Source organism: Equus przewalskii, chromosome 15 (assembly GCF_037783145.1).
Source record: "Equus przewalskii isolate Varuska chromosome 15, EquPr2, whole genome shotgun sequence".
Taxonomy (NCBI): domain Eukaryota; kingdom Metazoa; phylum Chordata; class Mammalia; order Perissodactyla; family Equidae; genus Equus; species Equus przewalskii.
Genome location: NC_091845.1, coordinates 6,502,730 through 6,529,294, shown reverse-complemented (window position 1 = coordinate 6,529,294; position 26,565 = coordinate 6,502,730). Strand labels below are relative to the sequence as shown.

General features: G+C 45.8%; 2 protein-coding genes across 2 annotated transcripts in view; one reads left to right on the top strand and one right to left on the bottom strand.

Moving 5' to 3' along the window:
* Nucleotides 1–26,565, top strand: part of SYN2 (synapsin II) — a 175,075-nt gene that overhangs the window by 131,877 nt on the left and 16,633 nt on the right. Inside the window, exons 5-10 of the mRNA XM_070576487.1 lie at nucleotides 3,600–3,689; nucleotides 13,849–13,911; nucleotides 14,303–14,445; nucleotides 18,437–18,511; nucleotides 18,989–19,091; nucleotides 20,435–20,584. Coding sequence (XP_070432588.1) covers nucleotides 3,600–3,689; nucleotides 13,849–13,911; nucleotides 14,303–14,445; nucleotides 18,437–18,511; nucleotides 18,989–19,091; nucleotides 20,435–20,584 — 624 coding nt within the window. The remainder of the gene's footprint in view (nucleotides 1–3,599; nucleotides 3,690–13,848; nucleotides 13,912–14,302; nucleotides 14,446–18,436; nucleotides 18,512–18,988; nucleotides 19,092–20,434; nucleotides 20,585–26,565) is intronic.
* TIMP4 (TIMP metallopeptidase inhibitor 4) lies at nucleotides 1,084–12,029 on the bottom strand. Its single transcript, XM_008525652.2, has 5 exons — nucleotides 11,346–12,029; nucleotides 10,085–10,182; nucleotides 9,540–9,654; nucleotides 6,789–6,913; nucleotides 1,084–6,140 (listed from the first exon to the last, which is right to left on the bottom strand). Exons 1-5 carry the CDS (start codon nucleotides 11,482–11,484, stop codon nucleotides 5,943–5,945), a joined length of 675 nt encoding a protein of 224 aa, XP_008523874.1. The 5' UTR covers nucleotides 11,485–12,029; the 3' UTR covers nucleotides 1,084–5,942.

Sequence of the window (26,565 nt, the reverse complement as noted above, 5' to 3'; positions counted from 1 at the left end):
GAAATCTGGGAGAGGCTGTGGTTAAGGAGGGAGGGCCGGGTTCCTGACCTCCGCTGGTCCAGCCTTTCCCTCTGTGTGGGCTGAGGCATCTGAAATCCTAGGGTTTTGCAGAAAAAGGCTAAAAGACTTGTGTGATTTGAGTGTGTTGCTAATTGCAGAAGAGCGTATATGAGGCCCTCACCAAGTTTCTTTTCTGGGGACCTCCCCTTTCTCCTTAGTCACGTGACCTTCCCTGTTGTACATATGCCCCAGTCCTTCTCCTCTACCCCTTCGATATCTGTTAGAATTTGGCTCCCTCATGGCCACACAGGGTGATTCTGTTAGTATCAGGTTTTTCTGGGTGATTTCACTAATTAGCCTTCTGACTAAACCTATCTGTGCCCCGGTTTCTTTGTCTGAAAACTAGGAATAATAGAGTACCTGCCACCAGTTTGTCAGCCTGGTTGTTACATTCCCCTAGTATTTGAGATCTCAGAGAAACTAGTTCTCTGCTTTATGTTTCAAAACTGTACCGGAGGCCAGGGAGGGAAGAATCAGAGGGCTTGTGTTTAGGTCTTTGCCTCTCCTGGGATCTGGGATCTGGTGAGGGTTCACTTTCTCACCCATTCACAATCCCAGCACATTGCCTTTGGCATCACATGAGAACAGCAGAGCTCCCTGGCCAGACACCAAGTTCTCCTTTCATTTTCACTAAGCAGCTGCCACACTCATGGCATTTTATATATTGTTTTCTGCCTGTTATTGGGAGTAGACAAATTTGGTGACTTTGAGGGGAGGGTCCCTCTGAGATGATGACTTTGGTTCATATTTTCTAAATTTCTTTATTGTGGCTGCCGTTGGTGTGAGGAGAGGCCTCAAATTGAGTTGGAAAAGGCTCTGCCTTATATCACTGTGTCTCTGAGCACGTCCGCTCTCTCATAAATTGGTCAGGGCAGGCACACTGGGATTTTGGAAGCTGAAATGGGCCTATCAATGAAAGCAGCATTCCAGAGAAAGCAAGAATGCCACCATCCCATATTGCTGTAAATTTATCTGAAATTCTTATTAGTCTTTGTGGGTTTTTTAGAGACAGATGTACTAGGGTTGAATTAAAGCATTTTATTTCCAGGAGGGATAAGGATAACATATTAAATTCAGACTCATCTTGAAATCCCATTTCTTCCGAGTCTTTCCTGATTCACTGGATAAGTGGTTATAATGAACATTATCTTCCTATTCATTGCCAATACCACCCCAAGCTCCCAAATCCATTCTTTTGTCTATGCATGGAGGAAATAACCCTTATCAGATATTACATTTGTTTAATTGGTAACTGTGTGCTTGTGACTTGATGTAAGTTTCAAAGGAGGCAGGTGTTAGATGCCAAGCCCAGTACCTTGAGCAGACAGGGACTGCTGGAGATAAGGTGGAGGAGGGTGGGGTGAGCTCCCAGGGACCCAACTAGTGCCTGGGAACTGGCTGCCATTTTAGTCTTGGCAGTACCGGGACTCTGAGAGCCTGCCGTGGGCCTTCCTGGCATCAGTGTGATGTCTGTGTAACTCTCCCACATGCTGGGAAGATAGGGCCCCACATGCCTTGGTGCCATGCCAGGGTGTGGGCAGCAGCAGGACAGAGGTTGTTAGGCAGAGCTGGCATCAGCTCCCCAGGGATGCTGGAGAGCTTTGGGAGCTCAGGCAGGTATCCAAAGGCAGAGCAGGAATCCAGCCAGGCCGAGGTGGGCAGACTGGGCTTAAAGGTCAGATAAGGTGGTGGAGAGAACCAGAGAAGGCAGGGAAGGTCTGAGGGGTTGGTCCTGATAGTCAAAGCAAATTGAAGAACCAGAGAATGGTAAGGACAGCAGGGTGCAACGGAGAATGCACTGGGCAAGAAGAGACCTAGGTGCTGTCCCAGTGCAGCCCCAATGCCAGGCATGATCCGGGAGCCTATGCTTTCTCCAGCCTCAGTCTCCTCATTTGTAACATGAGATGTCTGGTCTAGAGCTCTCTAAAGTCTCTTTCAATAATAAAGTCTTAGGGGCTTGGGAGGCCATGAATCATACTCTCAGTCCTGATGGAGGCATTAGAGACCTGCAGTCACCAACCATGTGTCACTAAGGGAAATGACCCAGAAATTCCACTGTCTTCCAGCATTTCAAAAATAACACAATTCTATCTTTATTCACAAAAGGACCACAACAGATGATCACTTAAACTGCAGTTTGATAATGGAATTTGGGAGGAAATATAATAAATGTTCTTTGTGGTAAAAAGTTTGAGGAACTAATCAAATTCAACCCTCTCATTTTATATGTGGAGCAAATGAGGCCTGGAGAGGAGAAATCTTTTGCTCAAGGACACCTAGCAAGTTAGAAGCAGAACAAGCCTCAGAAGACTCCACTTTTCTAACAATCCAGTTCTGAGCTTTTACTGCTACACCCCCCTCTCCTCCCACTGGCTCATGTGCCAACATCCCTTATAGAGAATAGGGCCTGAGCTTTTGAAAAATGTTCTAGCTTTCCTTTCTTTGATAAATGGAAGGCAGGTTTGATCTGACAACTTTTCCTTCTAGCAGTTCTAGATATTGGTGGCTTAGAGTATAAACTAACCCAGTCGCAATAGCAGGAGGATGCTGGATTACCCCTGCTGCCAGTGCACTGGAGGTGGGTGTGTAGGTGTGTGCATGAATGGATTGAGCTGGAAAGTTCTGTTTGTTTCATGTGGAAAGAGCATGGTCTCTGCAGAGCCTGAAAGGCAGTTACTTGAAGGAGTAGGAAGAATTATGGATTTGGAATAAAAGGGCTTGACTATGAATCTGGCTCAACTACTGTGTGACCTCTCTGGGCCTCAGTTTCTTCAGTTAAAAAGGAGGAGGGGGGCAGGAGGTGCTAGATATTTGCCAAAGGCCTTTCAACCCTGACACTGTAAGTATGTGTACTTTACCTCTTCTTCCTCATGGAGCTGTTCTGGTTTCTCATAGGTGAAGGGTCCGATGAGTTCAGTTCTTAGATAAGAAGTAAGTCTCAGAAAGATTGGGTCTGTCTAGCCTGCATACCATGACCTTCAAAATCTTCCTGAAGAACAGCTTCATTCATGAGCCCCCTGCTCAAACTGATGACTCCATACTGCCTACAGGAAAAAGCTACCATTCCTTTGCCTGGTTTTTGAACTTCCAAGACTTGGGCACATAGTACCTATTCAGTTTCATCACTTGCCATCTCTAGAGATGCAGGTGTTTAAGGTTAGAGACCCAAATTTCAATACCAGCTTCATCTCTTTGCAGCTCTGCAACTTTAGGCAACTTTCCTATCCTCTCTAAGCCTCATGTGTAAAATGAAGATGATAAAGTACCTAATTACTAATTTGATATGAGGATTGAATGAAATATCATTAAAATTGAGTAGGTACTGAATGAATGTTAGCTCACTCTCTCTCCTTTCCCCAACTAAAGCATATGTTCCTTGAGAATAGGAATTGTGCACCTCTTTTATATTCTCAGAGCACTTTGCACAAAGCACTCAACAGAGCAAATGCTCCACAAATATTTGTTTGATAGTTTGATGTTTTGTCTGTTTGTTCCAGAAGTTGTCTAGATAAGCTGAAACATTTGCTTTTCTTTTGCAGTTTGCCCAGCTGGTGACCATCTACAAGACACTGGGAGGAGAAAAGTTCCCACTCATTGAGCAAACATACTACCCCAACCACAAAGAGATGGTAGGTAATGTAGTGTGGACTTTAGTCTCTCTGCTATTTCTACTCTGAGCTTAGCTACGTGGTGACTATGGGGCTCTGAGGAAGGCCTCAGCATCTCAACCCCAGAGATCTATTGGGGCTGACCTGCAAATCTGCTTTGTGGGGCCAGAGTGGCTGGATTTTAGCTGATAGCCCCTTGTCTCCAAAATCTGGAGACAAAATAGGGAAGAGCAGAAACAAGAGCAGTTTACCAAGCTGAGAAAGTAACAAACCTATGGATCAACAATCAGAAGATTCCGCGACTTTGGATTCTAGCCCTGGCCCTGCCACATGTCACTGGACTAGTTATATTCCCTCATTGTGTGTCAGTTTCCCAACTGGAAAGTCAGGTGTACGTAATTATGCCTGACCAGTATATCTAATATGGTACTTAAAAAATTCAAGTGAGGTTCTTTAAGTAACAGCCTTCTGGAAAAGTGTGAAGCGCTCCTCAGATGGAACATGTTGTTCCTGTTATTAGTCACCAGACCATTCCATTCCCTTGGCTTCCTCAAGATTGCAGTAAGACTGGGTTAATAATATGCCTTCTCTGAGGCTATCCTAGGATGTCAGAAGGATCAGAGAGATGGCATGGTTGGTTGGTACTGAGGCTATTGCTAACGTTTTTCCTCCATGGAGACCTCGAGCTCAACCTGTTTCTTCCTCTCTGTCCCCACATCCTCTGCTCCAGGCCTGTGTTGTCAGTTGGTGATCCTGCTTGACCCACCAATGGAGACTCTGCCATAGCATTCCAACTGTTGTACTCTGGCACAGAGATCATGTTTGTTCCCCCTCCCACTCCCTTCTCCAAAAGGGGTCTCCATTTATACCATTTCTGTGAATCAAGAGACTTCTTCTGGCATATTGTGCATGGCCCTGCTTCTCAGCAAACATACGTAGAAGCTGAATAACAACCTTGGGCCTTGAAAAAAAAACTACCTCCCTCACCTTTGCCAGAGCTTCCCCCAGGGAGAGGCTCTGGAATGTTAAGCCCTTGTCCTTAATAAATCCTTGAGACCAACATCAGGGCTTTCCTTTTCAGGGCAAGCCAGGAAGCCTTGCAGAGGCTGAGGAACCCTAAGAGGTCTGTGCTTGGAGTTCTCAGGGAGTCCAAGACACAGTGGTGAGGGGACTGAGCTGAAGGGAGGACAGGGAGTAAAGATGGCTTTTTCCTGCTATAATATCTAGCAGGGCTGACCACAGAAAAAACTGCAACTATTGCAAAATATATTCTCTCCATGTACCATCCTTTTCCCCCAAAGGACCTTGTGTTATTTCTCACCTGTCCTGTATCCTGAAATTTGCCCTAAAGAGAAGACATCCTAAGATCTCTCTGAGGTGTCAAAAGCTAAAGGGGAATTTCAGCTCTATAAGAGAAAGGCTTTTTTGGCTTAAAGAAAAGTTTTGAAGTAGGAGTGAAGACATTAGTAATCTAGTAGAAAAAGACTTTCTAAAATAAAAAGCAGAGAAGTCTTATGGACATCAGCATTAAGGACAGTTAACCTGGAGATACAATACCTAAGTCTGTTCTTGTCCAAAAAGGTGTGCTAACTGGGCCAGATGCTCTTCCAGGAATGGTATAGAGGGGATTACAGCATGCGGAGGAAGTTTAGGCCGTTGTAGGTATCACACCGAGTGACTCCATACTCCCCCAAGTCACTCTCACAGATGAAAGTGTCTGAGAGGATTAGGATGAGTTGAGACAGGAGTAGAGGATACACAGCCATAGTATGTTGTTCTTGTCATTCCTCCAATCAGCCTGTTTAGGATACTGTCAACCCCCCTTCTGTATCGTACATCACAACGCTATACTATCTCATACGTATAATATTTATCATTTCTCCCCTAGCAGATCAGTTAAGGTAGGAGAAAACAAATTTTCCTTGGGAGAAAAGGGAATAGTTCTGGCTTTGGAAGACAAACCAAGCCAGAATCAAAACTTTCAGTAACAGGTACCAGCTAGACTAAAGGATCTGGGAGGCAGGGGAGAAGGACTGAGGCCAGGGTAGAAAAGTCATACTTCTTTCCCTAGCCCTTGACAGGTTCTGGACTGGGGTCTTGGACACAAGCTGTGACATGCCCCATCCTTGCCCTAATGCTAGCCAGACTGTCTACTTGGTACTTCCCATGGGGTGGCAGCAATGAGGCAGATGGTGACAGCCAGAGGTCTGCAGGGAAGGAGAACTGGCTTGGTCTTCAGGACTCTTGAAGGAGTGTGGTGGTCACTGGTCCCTACTAGGGCTGGATGATGTCAACAAACTCCTTCCTGAGGGGCAGGCGGCCCTGGTACCACCTGCAGGTGCCATCAACATGCTTCAGGCAGACATAATGCTGGGCCTGGTACCCATAGAGCTTCCGTTCCAACAGCCAGTCTGTCCAGAGGCACTCGTTGCGGGCCGAGATCGTACAGGGCAGTGTGTAGCAGGTGGTGATCTAGAGTCAGAGCCACACAACATCAAAGTGAGTAGAGTGTTCTTTTTCCATTACTGCATTTCAGACTCCTACATATCCTTACAGCCTAGCTCAAATACCCCTGCCTTTTGGAGCCTTTCCTAGTCTCCAAACTTCCCCCTGAGTTCTCCTTCCCCTGTGCTCCCCACATACAGTATTACCTCTCTAATGGCATCTCTGGAGTCAGACAGACCCGGTCCTTACTCCACCACTGACCTTGAGCAACTCACTTCACTTCCTAGAGCGTTAATTTCTTCATCTTAAAATAGAAATCTTAATTCTTCGTAAATTTGTTATAAAGGCTAAATTAAATATTTTAAATAAATTGACCATTACAGGGCTTGGCAAAGAATAGATTCTCCTTAAATGGTAGCTATTTTATCTCAGTCAGCTTTATTTGATGGCCACCTTCCCAGCCAAAATGTTAAGTACTTTGAGATCAAGGACTATGGACCATCTTGCTTTCCTATCCTCAACTTTATACAGTGCCAGATCCTTGGCAGATCTCAAGTATTGTATAGTAAGTGAATAAATGCATGCATGAATGAAGGAATACATGAACAATGAGGCTGCAAGACTCAAGACTCTTCTCTGACCTCCAAAAGACCTTGGAAATGGACATTTTCTTACTTGGCAGCCACAGTTCAGAAGGTAGTGATGATTCAGACTTTCTCTCTGCAAAAAGGACAAGTTCTCCCAGGGCTCAATGTAGTTGCACAGATGAATGAAGACTTTCCCATCATTGAGGACCTGACCTTCAAGGGGAGAGGCAAGAGAACCTAGCATGAAGAATCTACTTGTGGAGCTCCAGGAGCCCAGTTCCTTGAATAGCACAGAATTGCAACCTCTTCAATGGTGTTTTGGTGGAAGTGGTGACATAAGGCTCAATGAAGGGACCAGAAAAACCTCTATAATCTTTATATCATAGTACAAGGGAGAGTTGTGGGGTAAAGGCCTTTTTCTTTAGCATGGTGCAGAGAGAAGAACACAGGTTTTAAAGTCAGACTCTTGGTGGAACCCTCTTTTTTTCTATCATTTACTAGCTGTGTGACCTTAAGAGAGTCACATAACTTCTCAGTTGGAAGATGAGAGTAATAAAGTTTTGTCAGGATTAAATGAGAGCATATCTGTGAAGTTCCCAGCACAGTTGTGGGCCCACAGAAGATGTTCAACACATAATAGGTCCGTTTTCCTTCCCAACCCTTCCCAATATCTTACATGGGCTAGTCTCCTGCCTCATTGATACCTATCTTGATAACTCCTTCTCCTTCCCCACGGGAAAGTTCCCTTTCTTATAAACTCTTTCCTGTCTTCCAAAGCCCCTCTTCAGTACCACCTTATCCTCAAAGCCATCCCTGACCACACTAGCCCACACCTCTCTTAGAATTTCAGTTGCTTAATCATTTACTCACTGAGCAACTCCTATGACCTGATACCCAGAATACAGAAATAAATATGACAGGCTCTCTGCCCCCAAGGAGCTTAAAAACTAGTAGGACAGACAGATAAGTAGGCAAAATCACACTGTTGTGGTTATATACAAGATGCAGTATAAGAACAAAAGAAAGCACAGTTATCTCTGTCTGTGGAAGGGGTGGAGGCAAGGAAGCTGTCTAAGAGGAGCTGATGCTTATGTTGGGCCTTGAAGGAATGGGTAGGAGTTCACCTGCCGGACAAGTTGGGAGAAAGACTTCTGGACAGTGGGACTATCCTGTGCAAAGATGGAGGGGTGCAACCCAGAAGAACACCTTCTGCAACAGAAAATGGTTTAGTTCAGTTCTGGAGGAAATGAGGGGCTGAGAACTGTCACTGACAGATGGCAGGAGACAAAGCTGGAGAGGTCAACAGTGTTCTGGTCACAAAGGGCTTTTCAGCATTAGGCAAAAGAACCTGTGCCTTCTCCTAAAGAGCATAGGCGCCACTGATGACTTTTCAGTAGACTTGTGTTTTGTCATTTATCCCTACCCTTGGTTAGACTTGACCTTGAGGGCAGAGAGCATGCCTCTTGCTTCCCCTGATGCACCACAGTGCCTAGCAGAAGGCTAGGCACTCAGAGGGTAGGTGCTTAGGAAGGAGGTGGCCTTGTCTGCTGCTCCTGGGATGAGGAGGACTCAGTGGCATGCCCTGCCTCTGCCTCTCCCATCTAGAGTCTCCCAGATCAGCACAATTCTACATCCTTAGAGCTGGGGAGCCTCTACTAGTGTGGCTTCCAATGACTGTGACTTCTCAAGAGCCAAGTCTAGACTGTGAGCTCTTTGAGGACTGTGACTTCTTACTGAGTCTCCACTCTCCTGCCAAGGCCTCACAGTGAGTAGATGGTCATTCATCGCTGAGTGGATGGACAGATAGTGGAATTCCTTGTCCTGTTCTCCCCACCTGCTGTGTCTTTCTTTTCCTTGCCTCTTTTTAAAAATACTTTTCATCCTTTAGGACCAATTTAGATCCCACTTACACAATGAAGCTTCCCTAATTGTTTACAACCACACAAATACCTCCTTTTCCCGAACTACAAAATAATTTAGTATTACATTCGTTTACTATGCAGTCATATTCTTGTGTGGTTCTTCAGCTATTCTATCCCAATCAATTCAGTATCAATGAGACCTGCCTGGGCCCAAGTTCATGGAGACAGAACCATGTTAGACTCAAAGTTCCTGTTAGGGCCTGTACTTTACTGTACCCCCTAGAATTAGCCACACAGGTTCACTATGAGCCAAGAGTGTGACCCAATGTTGCTGTCTAATACTAATGCTGTCATAGGCTACAGTAACTATAATGTGTGTGTTGGGAGTGGGGGTGTTGCACACTACAATCCTCCTTTACTCTGTGAAACTAAGACCTCATCTGTAGTGTTGCATCCAGTTCAAGGTCCTATGCTAGGTGAGGGATAGGGACAGGCTATATCCCATTTGAGAAGGTGGCCAGAGTAGGAAGGAGTCTGGGACCCAGGACCAGCAGACCTGGAGCTAGAGTGCAAGTATCTGTCATCCTCAGGCCTCTGAAGGATCATCACAGAACAGAGGGCAGGAGTGAACCCACAAAGGGCATTTTCAGAGGGGAAGATTTTGGCTCCAGATACCAAAAATCTTATACCAATTAAAACTGTTTGCAAATGGAACCAGCTGTCCTAGGCTGGGAGAGCAGCCTGTCCTTAAAATAGTGAAGCAGCAGCCAAGATCACTGTAATGAGGACTCACATTGAAAGGGAGGTTACCAAGGCTCCTCCCAAATCAGAGGCTGCCTCTTAGTCACACAGCTCTGCTTTATGCCCAAGAAAATGCCACCTGGCTCAGCTTACCACTCAGGGACAGCCTTGGCTTCTCCTTGGCTGTCTGCCTTAGGACAGAGACTATTAGGGCCACTTGCTGGTCTTTAACTTACCGGTCAAGAGATACTGCTTCTGGCTGTTGGCTTCTAGTTTCACACCACACAGGGAGGAATCAAAAGGTGTATAGATATACTGAACATCCTTGACTTTCTCAAACCCTTTAAACATCTGAAAGGCAATTACCAAAAAGCAGTACTGGGTCAGCGAGTGTACTTTATATCTTAGAGGAAAAACTTATTTCTCAACCTAAAAAAATTAAGTAAAAGTCTAGTTCAGGATTTGGAGCACACAGATGGCCCAACTAGGTCATTTCTCTCTTTAAAAAAATCTAAACCTTGGTTTATTCCAGTGAGAGGGGAGGTACCTATTGTAGCCCCATGCACAGGCAGCTGTAGGACTAGATGGACATTGAGGGCCTGTCTTGCACTGTCACTAGGATTCTGTGGTCCCAGCATGTCATCCACTTCCACTTCAGCATCTATATCCCAAAATCACTAAGCTGGATAGCCTGACCTATCAGCCCCACCCCTCCCAGAACACAGACCCCACTCCTCCCAACAGCCCAAGGGGGTAAACGCCCTGTCCTGTCCCCATGTACCTTTATTTGTTTGATTTCATACCGGATCATTTTTTGAGTGTCAGCAGGATTTGCACTGGCAGGAACTACCTTCTCACTGGAGATTTTGGCCCGGATTGCTGCATAGGAAGAGAAAAGAGGGAACTTTCAGCAACCTGTGGGAGCAGTCCATCTGCGATCTGGCTGACCTGGGACCCCTGGATGATTTTGTAGGGGAATTCTGGGTTTAGGTCTTATTGGGTTGTGAGGAGGACGATGTATGTGAGAGTGGAGACCTGGAAACTCCTTACGTCTGTTAGGTCCTATAGTCTCTATGCTTTACCTGCTAATTTTGAGAGTCTAGTTCTCTGTAGCCCAGGGTGCAGTGGGGTGGAGATGGGCATCAGGGTAGAGGAGGGAGAAGGAGCCCCTTGAGGGCAGTCAGTGTGTGGTCATCTGATGTAGCCCGAGGCCTCAAACAGAGCCTACCCAGAGTTGATGTTAGTAAATGTTTGTTGAATTAATAAATGTCCCGACCCTGCACAGAGGTAGTTCATCTCTCGCCATTTGGGCATTAATCAAAAACTGTTTATGAAGTTCTTCCTCTGTGCCTGGCCTAATACCAGGTACTAGGCCCGTAAACATAATTAAGACAGGATCCCCCATCCTGCAGAATTCTTGATCTAGTGGAGAACACGCAAAGAACAACAGCAACAGTATAGTAGGAGCACAAAGATGTTAGGGGTGCTGTGGTAGCACCAAAGAGTCAGGGAGCCTTCAGAAGAGATACCTGAGTAAGACCTTGAAGGATGAATAGGAATTTAAGGGTGTAGAGGAAGGGCATCCCAGGCAGAAGGAAGAGAAAGGGCAAAAAGCGTGTGTTGGGCTAGGGGCGTGGTGGCAACCTCAGTTGTAAGCTTAGACACAGAGGCATGTTTGTAATGAAAGCCCAACCTCCTGGCCCCTCACTCCCCCTTTCAGCCATCCAATAGTTCAGAATAATCACGGGGTAGTTCCAGTGACTTGTTTTTCAGTGACACTCCATAATTGCAGTAGGCAGGGATGAGGGGGTCGCTATGGAGGCCCCTTACGCAGTCTTCATTTCCTTCCAAGTCAGCCGGGCTCTGCGCTTGCAAGGTTGCTATTGCGCCTGTCCTGCCCCACCCATCAGCCCCAGCAGGAGGCAACTGGTGCGGGATTTGAGCTCCTCCCTATCCCTCCAGACTCCAGGTCTACAGCTCAGCCCCATACCAATCCTACACAGCCACCCCCTGCTGTGGACCTCACGGGCCTCCGGACTCACCAAGCGCCGAGTGGCAGACGTGCCGCTGGGGGTGCGCGGGGGCGCAGCTGCACGCCTCGCCCAGCCCTGGCGGCCGCAGCAGTGCCAACAGCCGCAGCAACAGCGCCCAGCTCGGCGCTGTCCGGGGGCTCCGGGGCATGACACTGCAGAGCCCCGACTGAGCCTATGGGATCTGTTGGACTAAACAGCCCCTCCAGGGCTCTTTCAGAACGCGTCGCGCCCCTCGCCCCAGGCTTTATGAGGTGGACCTAGGGCCAATCCCGCCCAGATGGGCTCCGCCCTCCTTTGGCTGCAGGCCACCCGAGGCTGCAGGAGCAGCTACCCTCCTGGCCGGCAGGCTCAGTGAGATGAAGAGGAAAGCCAGGAGAGAAGCCCCTGGCCCCTATTTCCTTGCCTGAGCAATTAAGCCTTCTAGAAGTAGAGGGAAGGCACTGGGAAAGGGGAAAGTGTCACGACAGAACAACAGCAAAGACAAATGCATGAGGGCAGAAAGACCGAGGGAATGTGATTTTTCAGAAGGAACAAGAGTGAGGAGAGGCACAAACACAAAGAGTGAGACAGGGAGAGTCAGAGAGAGGCAGACAGAATTACAACAGGCAAAAGAGACAGTGACAGAGAAGGACGGACCCCTTGCTGAGCTGCACACTGGGAATGAGACAAGCTACTCAGGGCTTCTTTCAGCTTCAGGAAGTGTTTTCAATGCCCTATTTATGAGGCTCCAAAGCAACAGCAAACAGTAATGGAATAGGACAGAGAAAGTTGGGGTGTGTGTGTGTCTTGGCTCTGTCAGCTGGGGGGTGGGGAGCGATGTCAGAAAGCAACCAGTGCTTTAGAAACCCTTTCCCATACCCAGAGCCTTGGACTCTGCAGATGGTGAGGACAGTGCTCTTGGTGGGGACTCAAAACACAGGGTATCCCGTCACTTAGGGCAAACTTGGGACTTCAAGGCCCTCTCCAGAACCTTAGGCAACACTGATTTCCTGTCTCATGTCAATACTCACTGGAGAGACTATGTCTTGTAATAGAAGGTGGGGCAACTTAGAAAACAAAGAAACAAGCCTCATGGGGTCACTGCAGCTGGAAGCTTGTCCCCTCTGTCAGAGCACAGTACTCCAAGGCTCCAAATAGAAAGAGATCCATGGAATTATTGTTGTAGGATGTTCCCACACAGTATTGGACTCAAGGTAGGAAGCTGAGTGCTGATTCTGTCACTAGGTAGCTTTGCAACCTTTTCCTCTCTGGGCCTCACTTTTTTCTCCATAAAATAAGGTGGAACTACATGATTTCCAAGGACCTTTGACGCTCTTTGCCCCAGCCTCAACTGGCCTCAGCCAGGAATGCCGAAATTCTAGGTCAGGTCCTCTGAGGATCTGGTCATACTTAGGATTCCCCTGGGGATCTGACTTTTCATCAGAGTCAACATTATTTCCTTCAGAAGACATCTTTTAATTTTGATGTAGTAGTGATGTTTGAAAAGAAGGAAACTGAAAGAGAGCTGAGCCTGACTGAGAAATAGGAGATTTGGTGTCCAGGTTGGTGGTTCATACAACACCCAGACCAAGATAGAGTCTGATGTATTCTTGGACAGAATGTTGAAAAGCATCCAGTGCAGTCCAGTCTCCTCATTCGGCGTATGTGAAGACTGAGGCTCAGTGAGGTAGAATCACTTGCAGAAAGTGGATGGCCGAGAGGACTAGGATGCACGTCTAGTGTTCCTTCCACTCCACCGTGTTGCTTCTTACGTCACCACTTTGTAACAGTTTGACATTCTGCCTTTAGAGGGTAGTTCTTCTTTTAAGTTTTTATTATTCCTCTTTTAAAATATGGCTACTTCAAGGTAGAGTTTACTCTCTTAAGGATTTCTTTCAAATGATAAACATGTTACATTTTTATGTCAGCTCTCTTCCAAACCGTAAGCTGGGCAGAAACAGGCCTTAGCATACTAAACTGTGTTTGGTGGTGAGTTTGGGTGTTGGTAAATAATGAAGAGAGTATGAAAGATGGGGAGAAAAGCCAGATTCAGTACAGAAAAGCTGGACATTTGAAGGGGGAGGGGAGAGTACTAAGAGGTACATGACAAAAGGGACATTAGGATTCCAAAAATACATTTCTTTTTGAATTCAGGTTTACTAAGGTACGATTTACATACACTAAAATTCACCCTTTCAAAGATGCTTTTTTTTTTTTTTTTAATTCTTTTTGGCCAAGGGCCATTCCTGCCCAGGGTTTGTCTAATGCAGAGAAGATTGAAGCAAGGAGTTTTAAAGACGTAGAGAGTACCAAGTAGGAGAGAAGGGTTCTTAAGCTCTGTCACTAATATGCAGTGACCTTAGGCAAATCACTGTCATTCTTTGGGCCTCAGTTTTTTTAATTTGTAAAGCAGTAGGTGGGACTAGTTCTTTAAAGGGCCCTTTCTAGGGTGTTCCCAAGGAAAATCTTTGTAAGATTTCACAGGGAAACAGGCTCACTCTGACTGATTCATTCCCTTCTCCTCTCCTTTCAGCTGACACTGCCCACATTCCCTGTGGTGGTGAAGATCGGTCATGCTCACTCCGGCATGGGCAAGGTAAGGCCAGGCCTGCTGTGCTTTAGGGTTGAGGCCAAGAAGGGCACTTTTCAGAGAGCCTGCTTATGGACTGTTCTCCCTCTGTTACTGATGAATTCTTTCCAAGGAGAAGATGATTTGGCCCCTCTGAAGTCATGAGTGTTTCCTAAACAGGCCTCTTTCTAAAAGCAGAGTGCAGGCCACCAGCTTGGTCCTTTGGGCCTTTGCAGCAAGTGTGGCTCCTGAGCCCTGGAAAGGGAGCCAGATAGAAGGGGCCTCCTAGGGAGATGTGGCACCTAGGTTTACATCTGGATGGGAAATACCTTGATGGGTTTAGAGGCTCACTGCTTATGTGACTCTCAGTGTGTGTATGTGTGTATCTCCCTTTCTCCCTCTACCTTGTTCCAATTAGGTCAAAGTTGAAAACCACTATGACTTCCAGGACATTGCTAGTGTGGTGGCCCTCACCCAGACCTACGCCACAGCAGAGCCTTTCATCGACGCCAAGTATGACATCCGGGTACAGAAGATAGGCAACAACTACAAGGCTTACATGTGAGTGGGAGTGGGGTCCCAGCAGATACTCTTTACTTTCTCCTCAGCCCAGTGGAGAATTGGAGCCTCCGGGTAGCAGCCAACTCTCAGTTTAACTTCATCTGGCCTACAAGGCAAAGAACAGAGTGAGGGTGCCATTCAAGCCAGGAAGTATTAGCCTGGATTCCTTTCAAGTCAGAGGAGGGGTCCATGAACTATGATGAAAAATAAAATTAATATTTATTTTCACTAGCCTCTAAGTGAAATTTGGCATTCTCCTCAGTTATGAACAGAGACAACAGTCTACAATACTAGCAGCAGCACATCTGACCTTGTCGCTAAAGGTAATCATAGAGATTTTTGTTATCACACTACAGTTATGACAGATATCTCTAAATACCAATTACTTTTGTCATTACTTAAGAATCATGGTAGTTGTTAGACCTGCAGCTACATTTACAACTGTAAATTCATTTGTTATTTACAAAGAAACATATTTTTTACTAATCACAGATTTGTTTAATATTTTGATGACTCTATTTTGATAATTCTTTTAAACAAATTGAGTTCCTTTGTTGTCCTATGTACTTTATACATTTACACATCTTATATATTTTATACATTAAAAAGAATCCACAAGCATCACCAGGCTGCCAGAGCACAGAAAAAGTCAAGAAACTCCTGATGTAAATAGATAGCGCTGAAAACACTACAGAGCATTAAAAGCCTAGTGGTTATGAGAATAGATGACTTCTCCACATAACTGGGTCCATTTGCCAGAATGGAAAGTTAAAGGTTTCCTCCATTAGAATTTAGAAAAAGGAAAGATTTCAGGACTGCCTGATCTACCATAATATACATAAGAATGCAGATGGCTTACAATTCCAATTTTGGAAATAGTAACCTACTACTTCTTAAAAATTTTAAGGTAGTGCTTTCTTTACAAAGAAACGACATTATATTATACGAATTTGACCTTTGCCACTCATAACTTCAGCAGACTTCAGGGATGAGCAGCTGCCCTTTCCCTTACCCATCTGTTTCCCTCATCCCTATTTTAGTGCTTATACTCCCCACCCCTGGAGTTAATTAGGACCCCCTTCCTACACTCCCTTCTTGAAAACCTTCACACACTTCCAATTCACACACCCTTTTCGCACATGTGAGTCCGTATCTCTCTCCTTTGAGCTCTCTGGGCAAGAATGATGGAACCATCTCTGTAGCCCCACTACCTTGTGCAGCAGCAGGCGCGTCATAGGCACCCAATAAGTATTCAAGGAAGAGCCCTTGTAGAGAATTGAGGCATAGAATCTTTTTTACCTTTATTGACTAGATTCCTACTTTCAAAAACTTTATATATTTTTATTTATAGTCTTTCTGCTTCCGAAAGGAATTCAGAGTTGCTTTTAAATTAGGCACAATGTAAGACAGGATAGTTTAAAAGACCATTACAAAACCTAGCTAAAAGAAGCAGAAAACTCGATATGTTCAGGCACCTAGGGAAACAGATTTCTTATCCTTTGATTTTAAAATCCCCTAGATAAACACAAAACATTTATGACAGTGAAACAAGAGTGTCTTGATACTTAAAAGGAGACACCGCATTTTTTTTTTTTTAAAGATTTTATTTTTCCTTTTTCTCCCCAAAGCCCCCCAGTACATAGTTGTATATTCTTCGTTGTGGGTCCTTCTAGTTGTGGCATGTGGGACGCTGCCTCAGCGTGGTTTGATGAGCAGTGCCATGTCCGGGCCCAGGATTCGAACCAACGAAACACTGGGCCGCCTGCAGCAGAGCGCGCGAACTTAACCACTCGGCCACGGGGCCAGCCCCGACACCGCATTTTTAATGATTAGGGCTTCCAAAAACAATTTAAACAAAGCATCAGAAAAGAGAATCCCCAAACATTGATGAAAGGTGAGCGACCAGAGCAGCTTTAGAAAACATTTACTTACTTTTTTATTTGCAAGCAACAGTCGGTTATTTGGGGAATGTTTCAATCCTCCCAGCTCCTTTTCCCCAAACTTTTGGCCATTCCCTTGCTCTCAGAAGAAGGAAGTGAACTGGCAATAGCCAAGATAAGGTTTGAGATTCTTCCCTTCTCTCCCTTCTCTCACCTTAGAAATCCAGAGACAGCTACTTTTGGTGGAAAGAAGGTGCTATTCCTGCTCCCCTCTCTGTAGGGAATAATGTGTGTCCCTCTGTGGAGGCCAGATGACCTACAAGTCCTGAGAGGCAGCCAGGCTGTCACCGAGTGCCTTCTCAGTGTCCCTTCTCCTCCCATGTGCCCCTAGGTAGCCCGTTGTATGGATCTGTGCCCTGCATCCCATTGTTAGAGAAAGATGTGAAGTGTAAGGGACATTATTACTACTCACTCAAAGTTTCTGAGACCCCGTTATGTACCATGACCCTGTGCTCGGGACATGGAAGTGAGTGACTCTCTATCCCTGCCCTTGAGGAGCCCAGCCTGGTCACAGGGACACACTTGTAAACCACCAGTGTTAGGAACATGGTGTTATTTTTATTGTGATCTGTCTTTGTATTTCTATTAGGATTTTGCAAGCCACTCAGCTCTTAGTTTGTTTTTTCTCACCTAGGTAGTGGGGTTTAGGAGAAAGTATAAGCACAATGAGGGAACCAAGAGTCCTGGATTTTTATCTCATATTTACTTTGACTAGATATACACTCTTGGACAAGTCATCTAAACTTGTGAATCTTAATTGCCTTGTCTGTGAAGCGGAGGCGAGAATCCCAGCCTACTCACAACTGGGGGTTTACAACAAGGCTATGGTGGGGGGTTTGCAATGAGGCTATGGTGAGGGCTTTCGAGAGGAAGCACCTTGGAAAGCAGTCAGTACTGTACAAGTGTGCAGAGTTGTTATTACCGCAGCTGTTGACTCACTGGGCTGCCTTAGGGCTCTGAAAAACTAGCTTTATGTCTAGGTTTCTCAGTGTCTGAAATCAGATCTCTGGGGAGGTTACTCCTGGGAACTGCTGAGTGGAGACAAGCATATCCAATCTCCAATCAGTAGTCATTAATAAGGATGGCACTGAAGGGCTCATCAGTGGTGTGAGCAGGGGTTTTCTGTCCCCTAGGCTATCCCCTTTCTCTTGACTGTGTCTAAGTGAAGACTAATAATTAAAAAGACATATTTTTGGTGTTTTACAGTTTATTTAAAACTGTATCAATTTGGTCCTCATGACAACCCTGTGGTTACACAGGAATAAGAGAGGTTCAGAGAAGTGAAGTGTTTTGCCCAAGCTCACCCAACCAGTCAAGAGTAAATCCAGAACCAGAAACCAGGTCATCTGCCTCCTATTTAGTCCAAGACTAGTTGACTTTAGCACATGCTCATGGATGGAGGGTGTAGAGGGTATGGCAGAGAAGAGGTTGGTGACTTGATTCCATCAGCTCCATTTGATGTATGAGGCAGCTTAAGCCTGAAGAGCGTAACTAACTTGTCCAGAGTCATACTGCTAGTACTATAGGCCTCAGAAATTGACTGTTGAATGAATAAGTGAGCTAGTGAGGAAGCCATTGGGAGATAGTCACAAGAACCCTAGTGTGTTCCCCGGATCAGTAGAATTCAGTTTGTATATACCAAGTCAGCCCAGATATTAAGTGGGTAGGCTTCTGGGAATACAAGATGCAATATATATCCTCAAGTGCTTTACAGATTTACAGACAGAAGACTTAGCTGAAATAACTAAAGTGAAAAATAGTTGCAGGATTGAAGTGAGTTACAGGCAAAGTCCTATAAGGGTTCTAAGGAGAGCAAGTGTTCATCTAGTTGAAAAAATCAGGGAAGGCTCTATGGAGCCAGAGCAGTCTGGGCTGAACTCTTATAGAGAAGAGGAGAGGATTGCAGGTGGAGGTTTGGCAGAGGCAGCCAGGCTCTAGGCTCAGCAGACTGGCCCCTGGGCTGAGGTGAGTTAAAATTCTGTAAAGTTGCATGCCCTCCTCTTGCTGGTGTGGCTCATTGCCTGTCCTTTCCTGGTGGGACCTTGTTGCAGGAGGACGTCAATCTCAGGGAACTGGAAGACAAATACTGGCTCTGCAATGCTGGAGCAGATCGCCATGTCAGACAGGTGAGTGAGAGAAGGAATCCAGTCCCCAGCCCAGCAAGAGAGAGGCTTCTATAGGTGAAGAGGTGTAAAAAATGAGCACTCCCCAAATGGAGCCTCTAATCACACAGGACAGATAGAACACAGAGCCCCAAGCAGCCAGTTAAGATCAGGCGGGACTGGGTTATATGCTAAATTATGGAGATAAAGACTAGATATACCATAGAAGCTCCAAGAAAGGAGTAATTATTGTGGGCTGAAATAGCAAAGGGAGGCCACCTAGAGTAGGTGAGACCTGCTCTAAGCCTGGAAAGATGGGTAGGATCTGGAGAGCAAAGTGGAGGGGTACTGTAGATAAGGAGGTGTGCTTGATGCAAGTGGAGGGAGGAGAGCTAGGGAGGGGGAATGGAAGAGGTAGAGGCAGCAAAGAGAGCATAGCCAGCAAGCAGGTTTGATGTGAGCTAGTGCCCCAGGCGCATGACACCTTCCCATCCCCTCTAGGTACAAGCTGTGGGTAGACACCTGCTCTGAGATATTTGGTGGCCTGGACATCTGTGCTGTCAAAGCCGTACATGGCAAAGATGGGAAAGACTACATTTTTGAGGTAAGTCTGGCCCAAGGAGTATTTCGATAAGAGTCAACCCCCAAGATTAGAGGCCAAGCTCTTGGCTTAAGAACCATATGGGCAGACCAGACTGTGTTTAGTTTAGAGTCTCCCAGGCCAGGGGAAGGTTCCCAGATGACACAATCAGTGGGTAGCAAAATACCTCCGCCAATGGAAGCTGTTGTTTCCAACCAGCTAGGCTGACCCACAGCAGGGTACAAGATGCCAGATCTGGGTTCCTGGGGGTTCTAGCCTAATGCTGTTCCTCGAGAAAGACTGTAGTGATTTTACCATTCTTGATCTGAGAAAGCTGGCCTTGAGAATCCTTCGGCCCAATCTGCTTATTTTGCAGGTGAGAATATGGAGGCCTAACACCATGAGCATGTGCCCAAGGCCACAGAGTGAATCAGTGTCTCAACCTGGGCTAGAACTCAGGTCTCCTGGATGCAGGAGATTCTTCTTAGCATCTCTGTGAGCCTTGGAGACACTTTACTCAGCCTGGTGCTCTAACATAAGTTTAAGTGACTCCCTTTTCCTGTATTAAAAGGAAAATCAAATATGAATTCTTCACACATATTCTTGCCCAATCTTCCTGGGAGCAGGAGAGGCTCTTTGCCAGGAGTTGGTATTTTCAGAGGATTAGTGTCAGGAGCCCAGAGTGGGCTTAGGAATCTACTCTGTGGTCTGCTTGGCATGTAACCTTCTGAATGGTCATACCTCCTCTCCATGGATGGGCCTCAATTTTCTCAACCATAAATGAGAGAGTTGGACTACAGAGTCTATGATCCTGGGCAGGCAGACACTTCCTAAAGGAGGAAGACATTGATCTGGACCTTGAGGTACAGGAAGAATCAGGTTGATGGCAAAAAAAGGAAGGCATCCCAGGTCATAAGCAAAGGCAGGAATCTAGTTGTTTAATGGGCAGAGTATGTGCGGAGATAGAGATTGTGTGTGTGAAAAGTCACAGAGAGGAAAACTACCTGCTCCTAACCAGAGAGTTAAGGGAATGACCTTCATGTGTTCCTGCTTTCCCGACCTACAAACTCTGAGCCCTGGAGCTGTACCCTCTCGTTGCTCTCTACCTCCCAACTACTTTCCGTCACCAGTCTTTTAGTCTCACTGAGCCTTGGCCTGGGTGAAGGTTGGGAGGAAGGACCCAAGCAAAGGTTTGTAGGAGGAAGGGGCAAAGGTCCTATTTCTGCAAAGGAACATGCTTCCAGCTGAAGATAAGAACATCAGCTTCATTCCCAACCTATCTCTGCTGGCTTAAGTCTTTTTGAAAGACTGTGCTAGGCGTTTAATGTTTTCAGACCCTTCCTAACCTGGGCCACATCTTCCACCAGGTCATGGACTGTAGCATGCCACTGATTGGGGAACACCAGGTGGAGGACAAACAACTCATCACTGAACTAGTCATCAGCAAGATGAACCAGCTGCTGTCTAGGACCCCTGTCCTGTCTCCTCAGAGACCGTTAACCACCCAACAGCCACAGGTAAGCAGCTGGGAGGAGACACAGGAGAGCCAAGAACCATTCCCAAGCCCACCACTCTAGACTGTGGTGGCTCTAGGGGGGAGCAGAGGTTAGTCCCATCTAGGAGATATTTCATTTTTCAAAAATAACCCCAAACTCTTCTCTCCACTCAACTTTTGTGTAATGTAGTGGCAAGATCTTTGGTGGTATCACATCTCTGATAGCTTGTTCTGGCTGAGTTGGACCTCTGACCAAGTGCAAGAATCTGTTCCTGTACTTCAGGAACGTTAGACAGTAGAGAGTTACAGTAGGGTAATTATGAGAATAAAATTTAATTGCTTGTTAGAGATACAAGCCCATTATTTAAATATTGAACTTAACTAGACATGATAAAAAGATTTTCCTGGTTAAAAAAAATATCAGGCCTGCAGTAGATTTTATGATTTTGTGAATCGGTTGGAATCAAGATGTTTAGGTTCTAGTCTTGCCTTTTAGTCCACACTGTCTCTCTCAGTGATGGGATGGCAGATTATTGCTCATTCCTGCTCTAAAGGAAGAGAGACAAGTAGTCCCCTTCTTCCCTTTAACCTTGAGAGATACAGAGAACACCTGGTAGCTGCTTAAAGAATTTATCACAGAGTAAGAGAGCCTGATGCTGCCCAGACAAGATAAGCAAAAATAGGCTGCTCTGGGATTCTATGAGTGTCCCTTAAGTACTTTTATAAATACGTGCAACACTCTCGTGGCCTCCTATAGGAAAGTCATTCTGAATGAGACTGAAGGCTATGTTGAGAGTCAGGAGACCCAAGTTCAGCCTTGTTCTTGCCACTGACTCACCAAGTGACCTTGGGTAGATTTCTTCCTTTTTTCTGTGCCTCAGCATCTTCATGTGTAAGATGAAGGGTTGAACCAAAAAAATCACTAAGATCTCTTCTAGCAATAAAATTTAGATTATACAAAAATGATAATCTGATGCATGAAATTTCAGTAACAAAAGTGGGGCTGGCCCCATGGCCTAGTGGTTAAGTTCGGCATGCTCTGCTTCGGCGGCCCAGATTTGGTTCCCAGGCACAGACCTACATCACTCATTGGTGGCCATGCTATGGCAGGTGACCCACATACAAAATAGAGGAAGACTGGCACAGATGTTAGCTCAGGGACAATCTTCCTCAAGCAAAAAGAGGAGGCTTGGCAACAGATGTTAGCTCAGGGCAAATCTTCCTCAGCAAAACAAAACAAAACAAAAAGTTCTGTAACAAAGAAAGACAAAGAATTATTCACAAAATAATCATTTCTACCCCACAGAAAGCATTAGCTCTTCTTTAGTACAAGCTCTTTACTTTGTAAACATTGAATATTGCAGCTTAAATATTTTAAAGAGAAGTCTATCAGAGTCAAGGCAGGAAACCTAGTAAGGAATGACCTTCCCTAAATTTAAGGGCTCCTGCAAAAATCCCTTGTTGCAAAACCCTTCGGGCTCAAGGGTAAGCTTTTCTCTGCTCAGCCTCACATTTGAAGCTACAACAGGATATTGTGGAAAGCACACCATGCTGGGAGTCAGGACTCTCAGGGGCTAGTCCCCCTCTGCCATAACATTATCTGACCTTGGGTAAGTCACCTCCCTTCTCTAGACTTCTGTTTCCTCATCTGTGGGATGGAGTTGAGTTAGATGATCTCTAGATCCCTTTCAATTCTGAGGTCACGTGAAACCTGGAGTCAGCCCAACTACAAAATCTGAAGGCACAGTCCTCACTCCTGACATGAACAGAAAGTTCACAGAGTTCCCAAAACCACCCTCAGGTTCGATAATTCTCTGAAAGGACTCGTAGAACTTACTGAAAGCTGTACTCACAGATGTATTTCAGGAAAGGATACAGGGCAAAAGTAAGCTGGAGGAAGATGTGTAAGGCAGAGTCCGGAAGGGTTCCAAACATAAAGCGTCTGTTGTCCTTAGTACCCGTTACCCTCTTGGCATCTGTATATGACAATGAAATATTGCCAGTCAGTGAAGCACACCCAAGCTTCGATGTTCAGGGTTCTTATTGAGGTTTCATTGCATAGTGTTAAAAAACAAAATTCAGCTGAGTAAATTTAAAGATCTAATTGACTTTATTCAATGATTTATGAATCTAGCAGCATCCTGTCTAGCAAATAGAAAGGAGCTCCAAAGAGCTGCACGGAATGAAAGGCTTTATAGACAGAAGGGGACAGGGACAAGGGAAACGCAAATTACCTCATCTTTCTTTGGGCAGTGAAGGAGGGTCTGTTAGACAGATTGCCTCACTGCTGCTGACCAGGATATTCCAGACTGACCAGTTAAGGTTATATTCCTGGCAGAGGCTGAAACTGGAGTTAGGTTAGGTAGTAAGTCATGGTTTGCTGATGTGGGCCTTAGCACAGGGGACTCCATTTTGGGTCTGTTGTTTCTTTTCTGTTTTTTTCCGAGGAAGATTAGCCCTAAGCTAACATCTGCCAATCGTCCTCTTTTTTTCTGAGGAAGACTGACCCTGAGCTAACCCCGTGCCCATATTCCTCTACTTTATATGGCTTGCCATACAGTGCCATGTCCACACCCAGGATCGAACCGGCGAACCCCGGGCCATTGAAGTGGAACGTGTGCACTTAACTGCTGTGCCACCAGGCCGGCCCCTGTTCCTTTTTAACAGTAGGCATGCTTGATTGATTGATCACCTGGTTAAACTCAGTCTCCAACTCCCCACTCCCTGGAGATCAGGCTAATACCTTGTGGCCTGAGGGGCCCATCATAAGTCTTCTGGTTATCATACACTATCAGATGTAGTCTGAGGGGCCCCCACCGTGAATAACAAAGACAGTCCTATCACTCAGGAAATTCCAAGAGTTTAGAGGTTACCACCCAGGAGCAGGGGCAAAGGCCAGATCTCTCTTTGGGCAAGGCCAAATTCTTTACTATATTTATAATTAAATTAATTTGGCAAATGTTTCTCAAATATTTTCAGCCCCTTGTGGGCAGGGGTTGTGCCTTATTCGTCTGTGTTTCCACTGACTAGTACAGCTCTAGCCCAAAGTATGTGCTTAAAATTAGTTAATAGACTTAGGGCCACACTGATGAATGAGGTATAGTTTCTGTCCAAAATTGGTTTATGTTCCAAATTGAAATCATAACTGAATTCACAGAGGTCGTCACCATTTGTCAGATAGTGTCTTCCTGTATCCTCTGTTAGCTTCCTCCTGAGCCTTGTGCCTTGACCCCTGGCCACCCAAAAACCAGAAGACATCCAACACTCTGTCACACTTGGCAAAATGCTGCAACTTGGGCTTGAAGTCATGACCGTACTGGTCATATTTCCACTTCCCATTTCTCATTGGTAATAGCACATTTCCATTGGTTATGATTGAGGAGACATTTCAGTCGTTTCATTTCAGCCTGTGGCTCCAGGCCCATGGAGATGTCAGACCAGGTTGCCTTCATATTCTCGCTGTCACATCTCCCAGCTTACCTGCATCTTTACCCACATGAATCTACTTCTAAGGCCCGCCCTCCACTGGTGATCTGGATCTCACCTCCTTTTTGCTTTCACGTACCCCTGCTCTTTTCCATCTTCAATTTCTCCTTTCCCAGAAGATTATCACATCCACACACAAATATCTTCCATTTCAAAAACAAAATAAAAAACAGGGGCCGGCCCTGTGACCGAGCAGTTAAGTTCGCGCACTCCACTTCAGCGGCCCAGGGTTTCACCGGTTCGGATCCTGGGTGCAGACCTAGCACTGCTCATCAGGCCATGCTGAGGTGGCATCCCACATAGCAGAGCAAGAAGGACCTTCAACTAGAATATACTACTATATATCGGGGGCTTTGGGGAGAAGAAGAAGAGGAAAAAAAACACTTAAAGATAAAAAAATAAAAAACAAAGATCTCCCTCAACCCCGTATTCTCTTCCAGCTACTACTCCATTTCTCTGCTCTCCTTCACAGTAAATCTTCTTGAGTTGTTTCATCTACTATCTCCCCTTCATCACATCATATTTTTCCTACCCTCTCCTGTCAACATTCCACCCCCACCATCCCACTGAAATTGCTTTTGTTAAAGTTGCCTCCATGTCTCCAGGCCCAGTGACTTTTCTTTTTATCTTGCATGACTTCTCAGTAGCCTTGACACAGTTGATGACTCCCTCCTTCTCGAAACACTTTCTTTTCTAGGCCTCTGGGACCCTACCCTTGCCTAGTTTTCATTCTACATCATTGGCTTCTCTTTCTCAGCTCCTTTGCTGGCTCTTGCACTTCTGCTAAACCTCTAAATGTCAGTGCCCAGAACTTGGTCTGTGTTTACATTCCTTGGTGATCTTGCCAGCCTGTATCTATCTCATGCCATCACCACTCCTTGAACTCCAGATTCACATTTCTAACTCCTGTTTGCTGTCTTTATTCGCATGTCTAAAAGGTGACCTTAATGTAAAAGGCCAAAGCAGAACTCTTGTTTTTTCCCCTTAAATCTGTCTCCCCTACCATTTTTTCCCAAGCAGTTCACAAAGGCCCCTACCTGTCTCTTTGCCCTTGTACCAACCTCGCTCTTGATCACTGTGCCCTAGCCAGACTGGTGAGGGGCTTTGTATTAGCTGTGTCCTCTCTCTGAAATGTTCTTCCCCTTGTTTTTGCGTGGCTGGCTCCTTCATTACCGTATAACTGCTATTTCCTCAACCATCCAATCCAAAGTTGCCACCTAGTCACTGGCTGTCACCCCTCCCTTCTTTAATTTTCTGCATAGCACTTGCTATCAGCTAAGATCATTCTCACCTGTTTATTTCTTTGTCTCTTCCACTAGTATGTAAGCTCCTCAAGAGTAGGGACTTGTTCACTCCTGTCTCTCTAGGGTCTCGCAGAGTAGCTAGCACCTAGTAGCCATTGAATCCATCATGGGTATACTAGGGAGGGATGGGTGGGAGTAGTCTGCCCAGGTGCAGTGAGTCATTGGTAGAAAAATTAAATAGTAATAACAAAACTAAGTCTATCTGCGTTTTATTATCACCATATGATAGCAATTCCATACAAATGACAGTGATAAAATACTCGTCCTGCTCAGATAAACCACCCCCCAACCCTCCCCTTGATATGCCATTGCAATGCATATTTGCTGAATGAGTTTTCAGTTGGAATAAGTGTCTTTACTAGCCTTAGCAGCATGTCAGAGTTGGTGTCAGGATCCTATGAACAATTTTGTTAGTGTGTGAATGGAATGAATGTAAACTAAGGGACATTACGTGGGTTCTAGCCAGGACTTGGCACGGTGAACTGAGTCCTTAGGTGCCATCACTCAGTCACGTTCCATTCCTCACAGTCAAGCCCCTCTTGCTGTCCTCTTTATTCTGTGGCTCTGGCAGCTCAGGCTGAAAGAGCTTCTGGCCTGAGTCACAAACCCTAGGAGCTGCTTCTTGCCCAGTATCCTAGGTCAAGACCAGGACAAACTTACGACTAGCCAATTGTCTACCTTTCCCTCTTCTCCCTCTCTTTCCTTGGCTACAGCTCCATCATTAGAGCTTTCATTTCTTTGATTCTAGAAGAGCACCTAAAGGAGAATGGGGAGGAGGTAAACAGAGGGCACACCTTACCTTGTTGTCAGCCAGCCCCCTAGCCTGAGATGGATTAAATTATAGAAAACAAAGATCAAAGTCGTGGGAGTGGGCCCAGGCTAGCTGCTATGCCCAGGTCAAAGGAATAGGGGCAGGGATGTAAGAGGCACTGATTATGTCACTGATAGCAGGGAGGTGAGTGGCAAAGCCTTATCTGGCTGATGACAGCTTGGCCCTTGCCTGGCTGGACTGCCAGCTTTGGGGCTGCCCTGACAGTTGGCCAGGGCAAGTGGCCCTCTACTCTATGGGCTCTGAAGTGCTTTAGAGACTGTTCTCAAGGGGGCAGTGACACCTGGTGGCCAGTGATGGCCGAAGCCTCCAGGCTGTATACCTATGGAACTTCCTCCCTGTGTGCCCTGCTCTCCCATCCTTCCTCACATTCACTGACCCTTA

Bases quoted from the DNA above. Each gene is read 5' to 3' on its own strand.
- TIMP4 (XM_008525652.2), bottom strand. From the start codon at position 11,484: ATGCCCCGGAGCCCCCGGACAGCGCCGAGCTGGGCGCTGTTGCTGCGG. The intron at 9,655-10,084 runs GTACATGGGGAC...ATTGCCTTTCAG, and splicing joins ATGAAATCAAACAAATAAAG to ATGTTTAAAGGGTTTGAGAA. The intron at 6,141-6,788 runs GTAAGAAAATGT...CTCTGACTCTAG, and splicing joins TTCTGAACTGTGGCTGCCAA to ATCACCACCTGCTACACACT.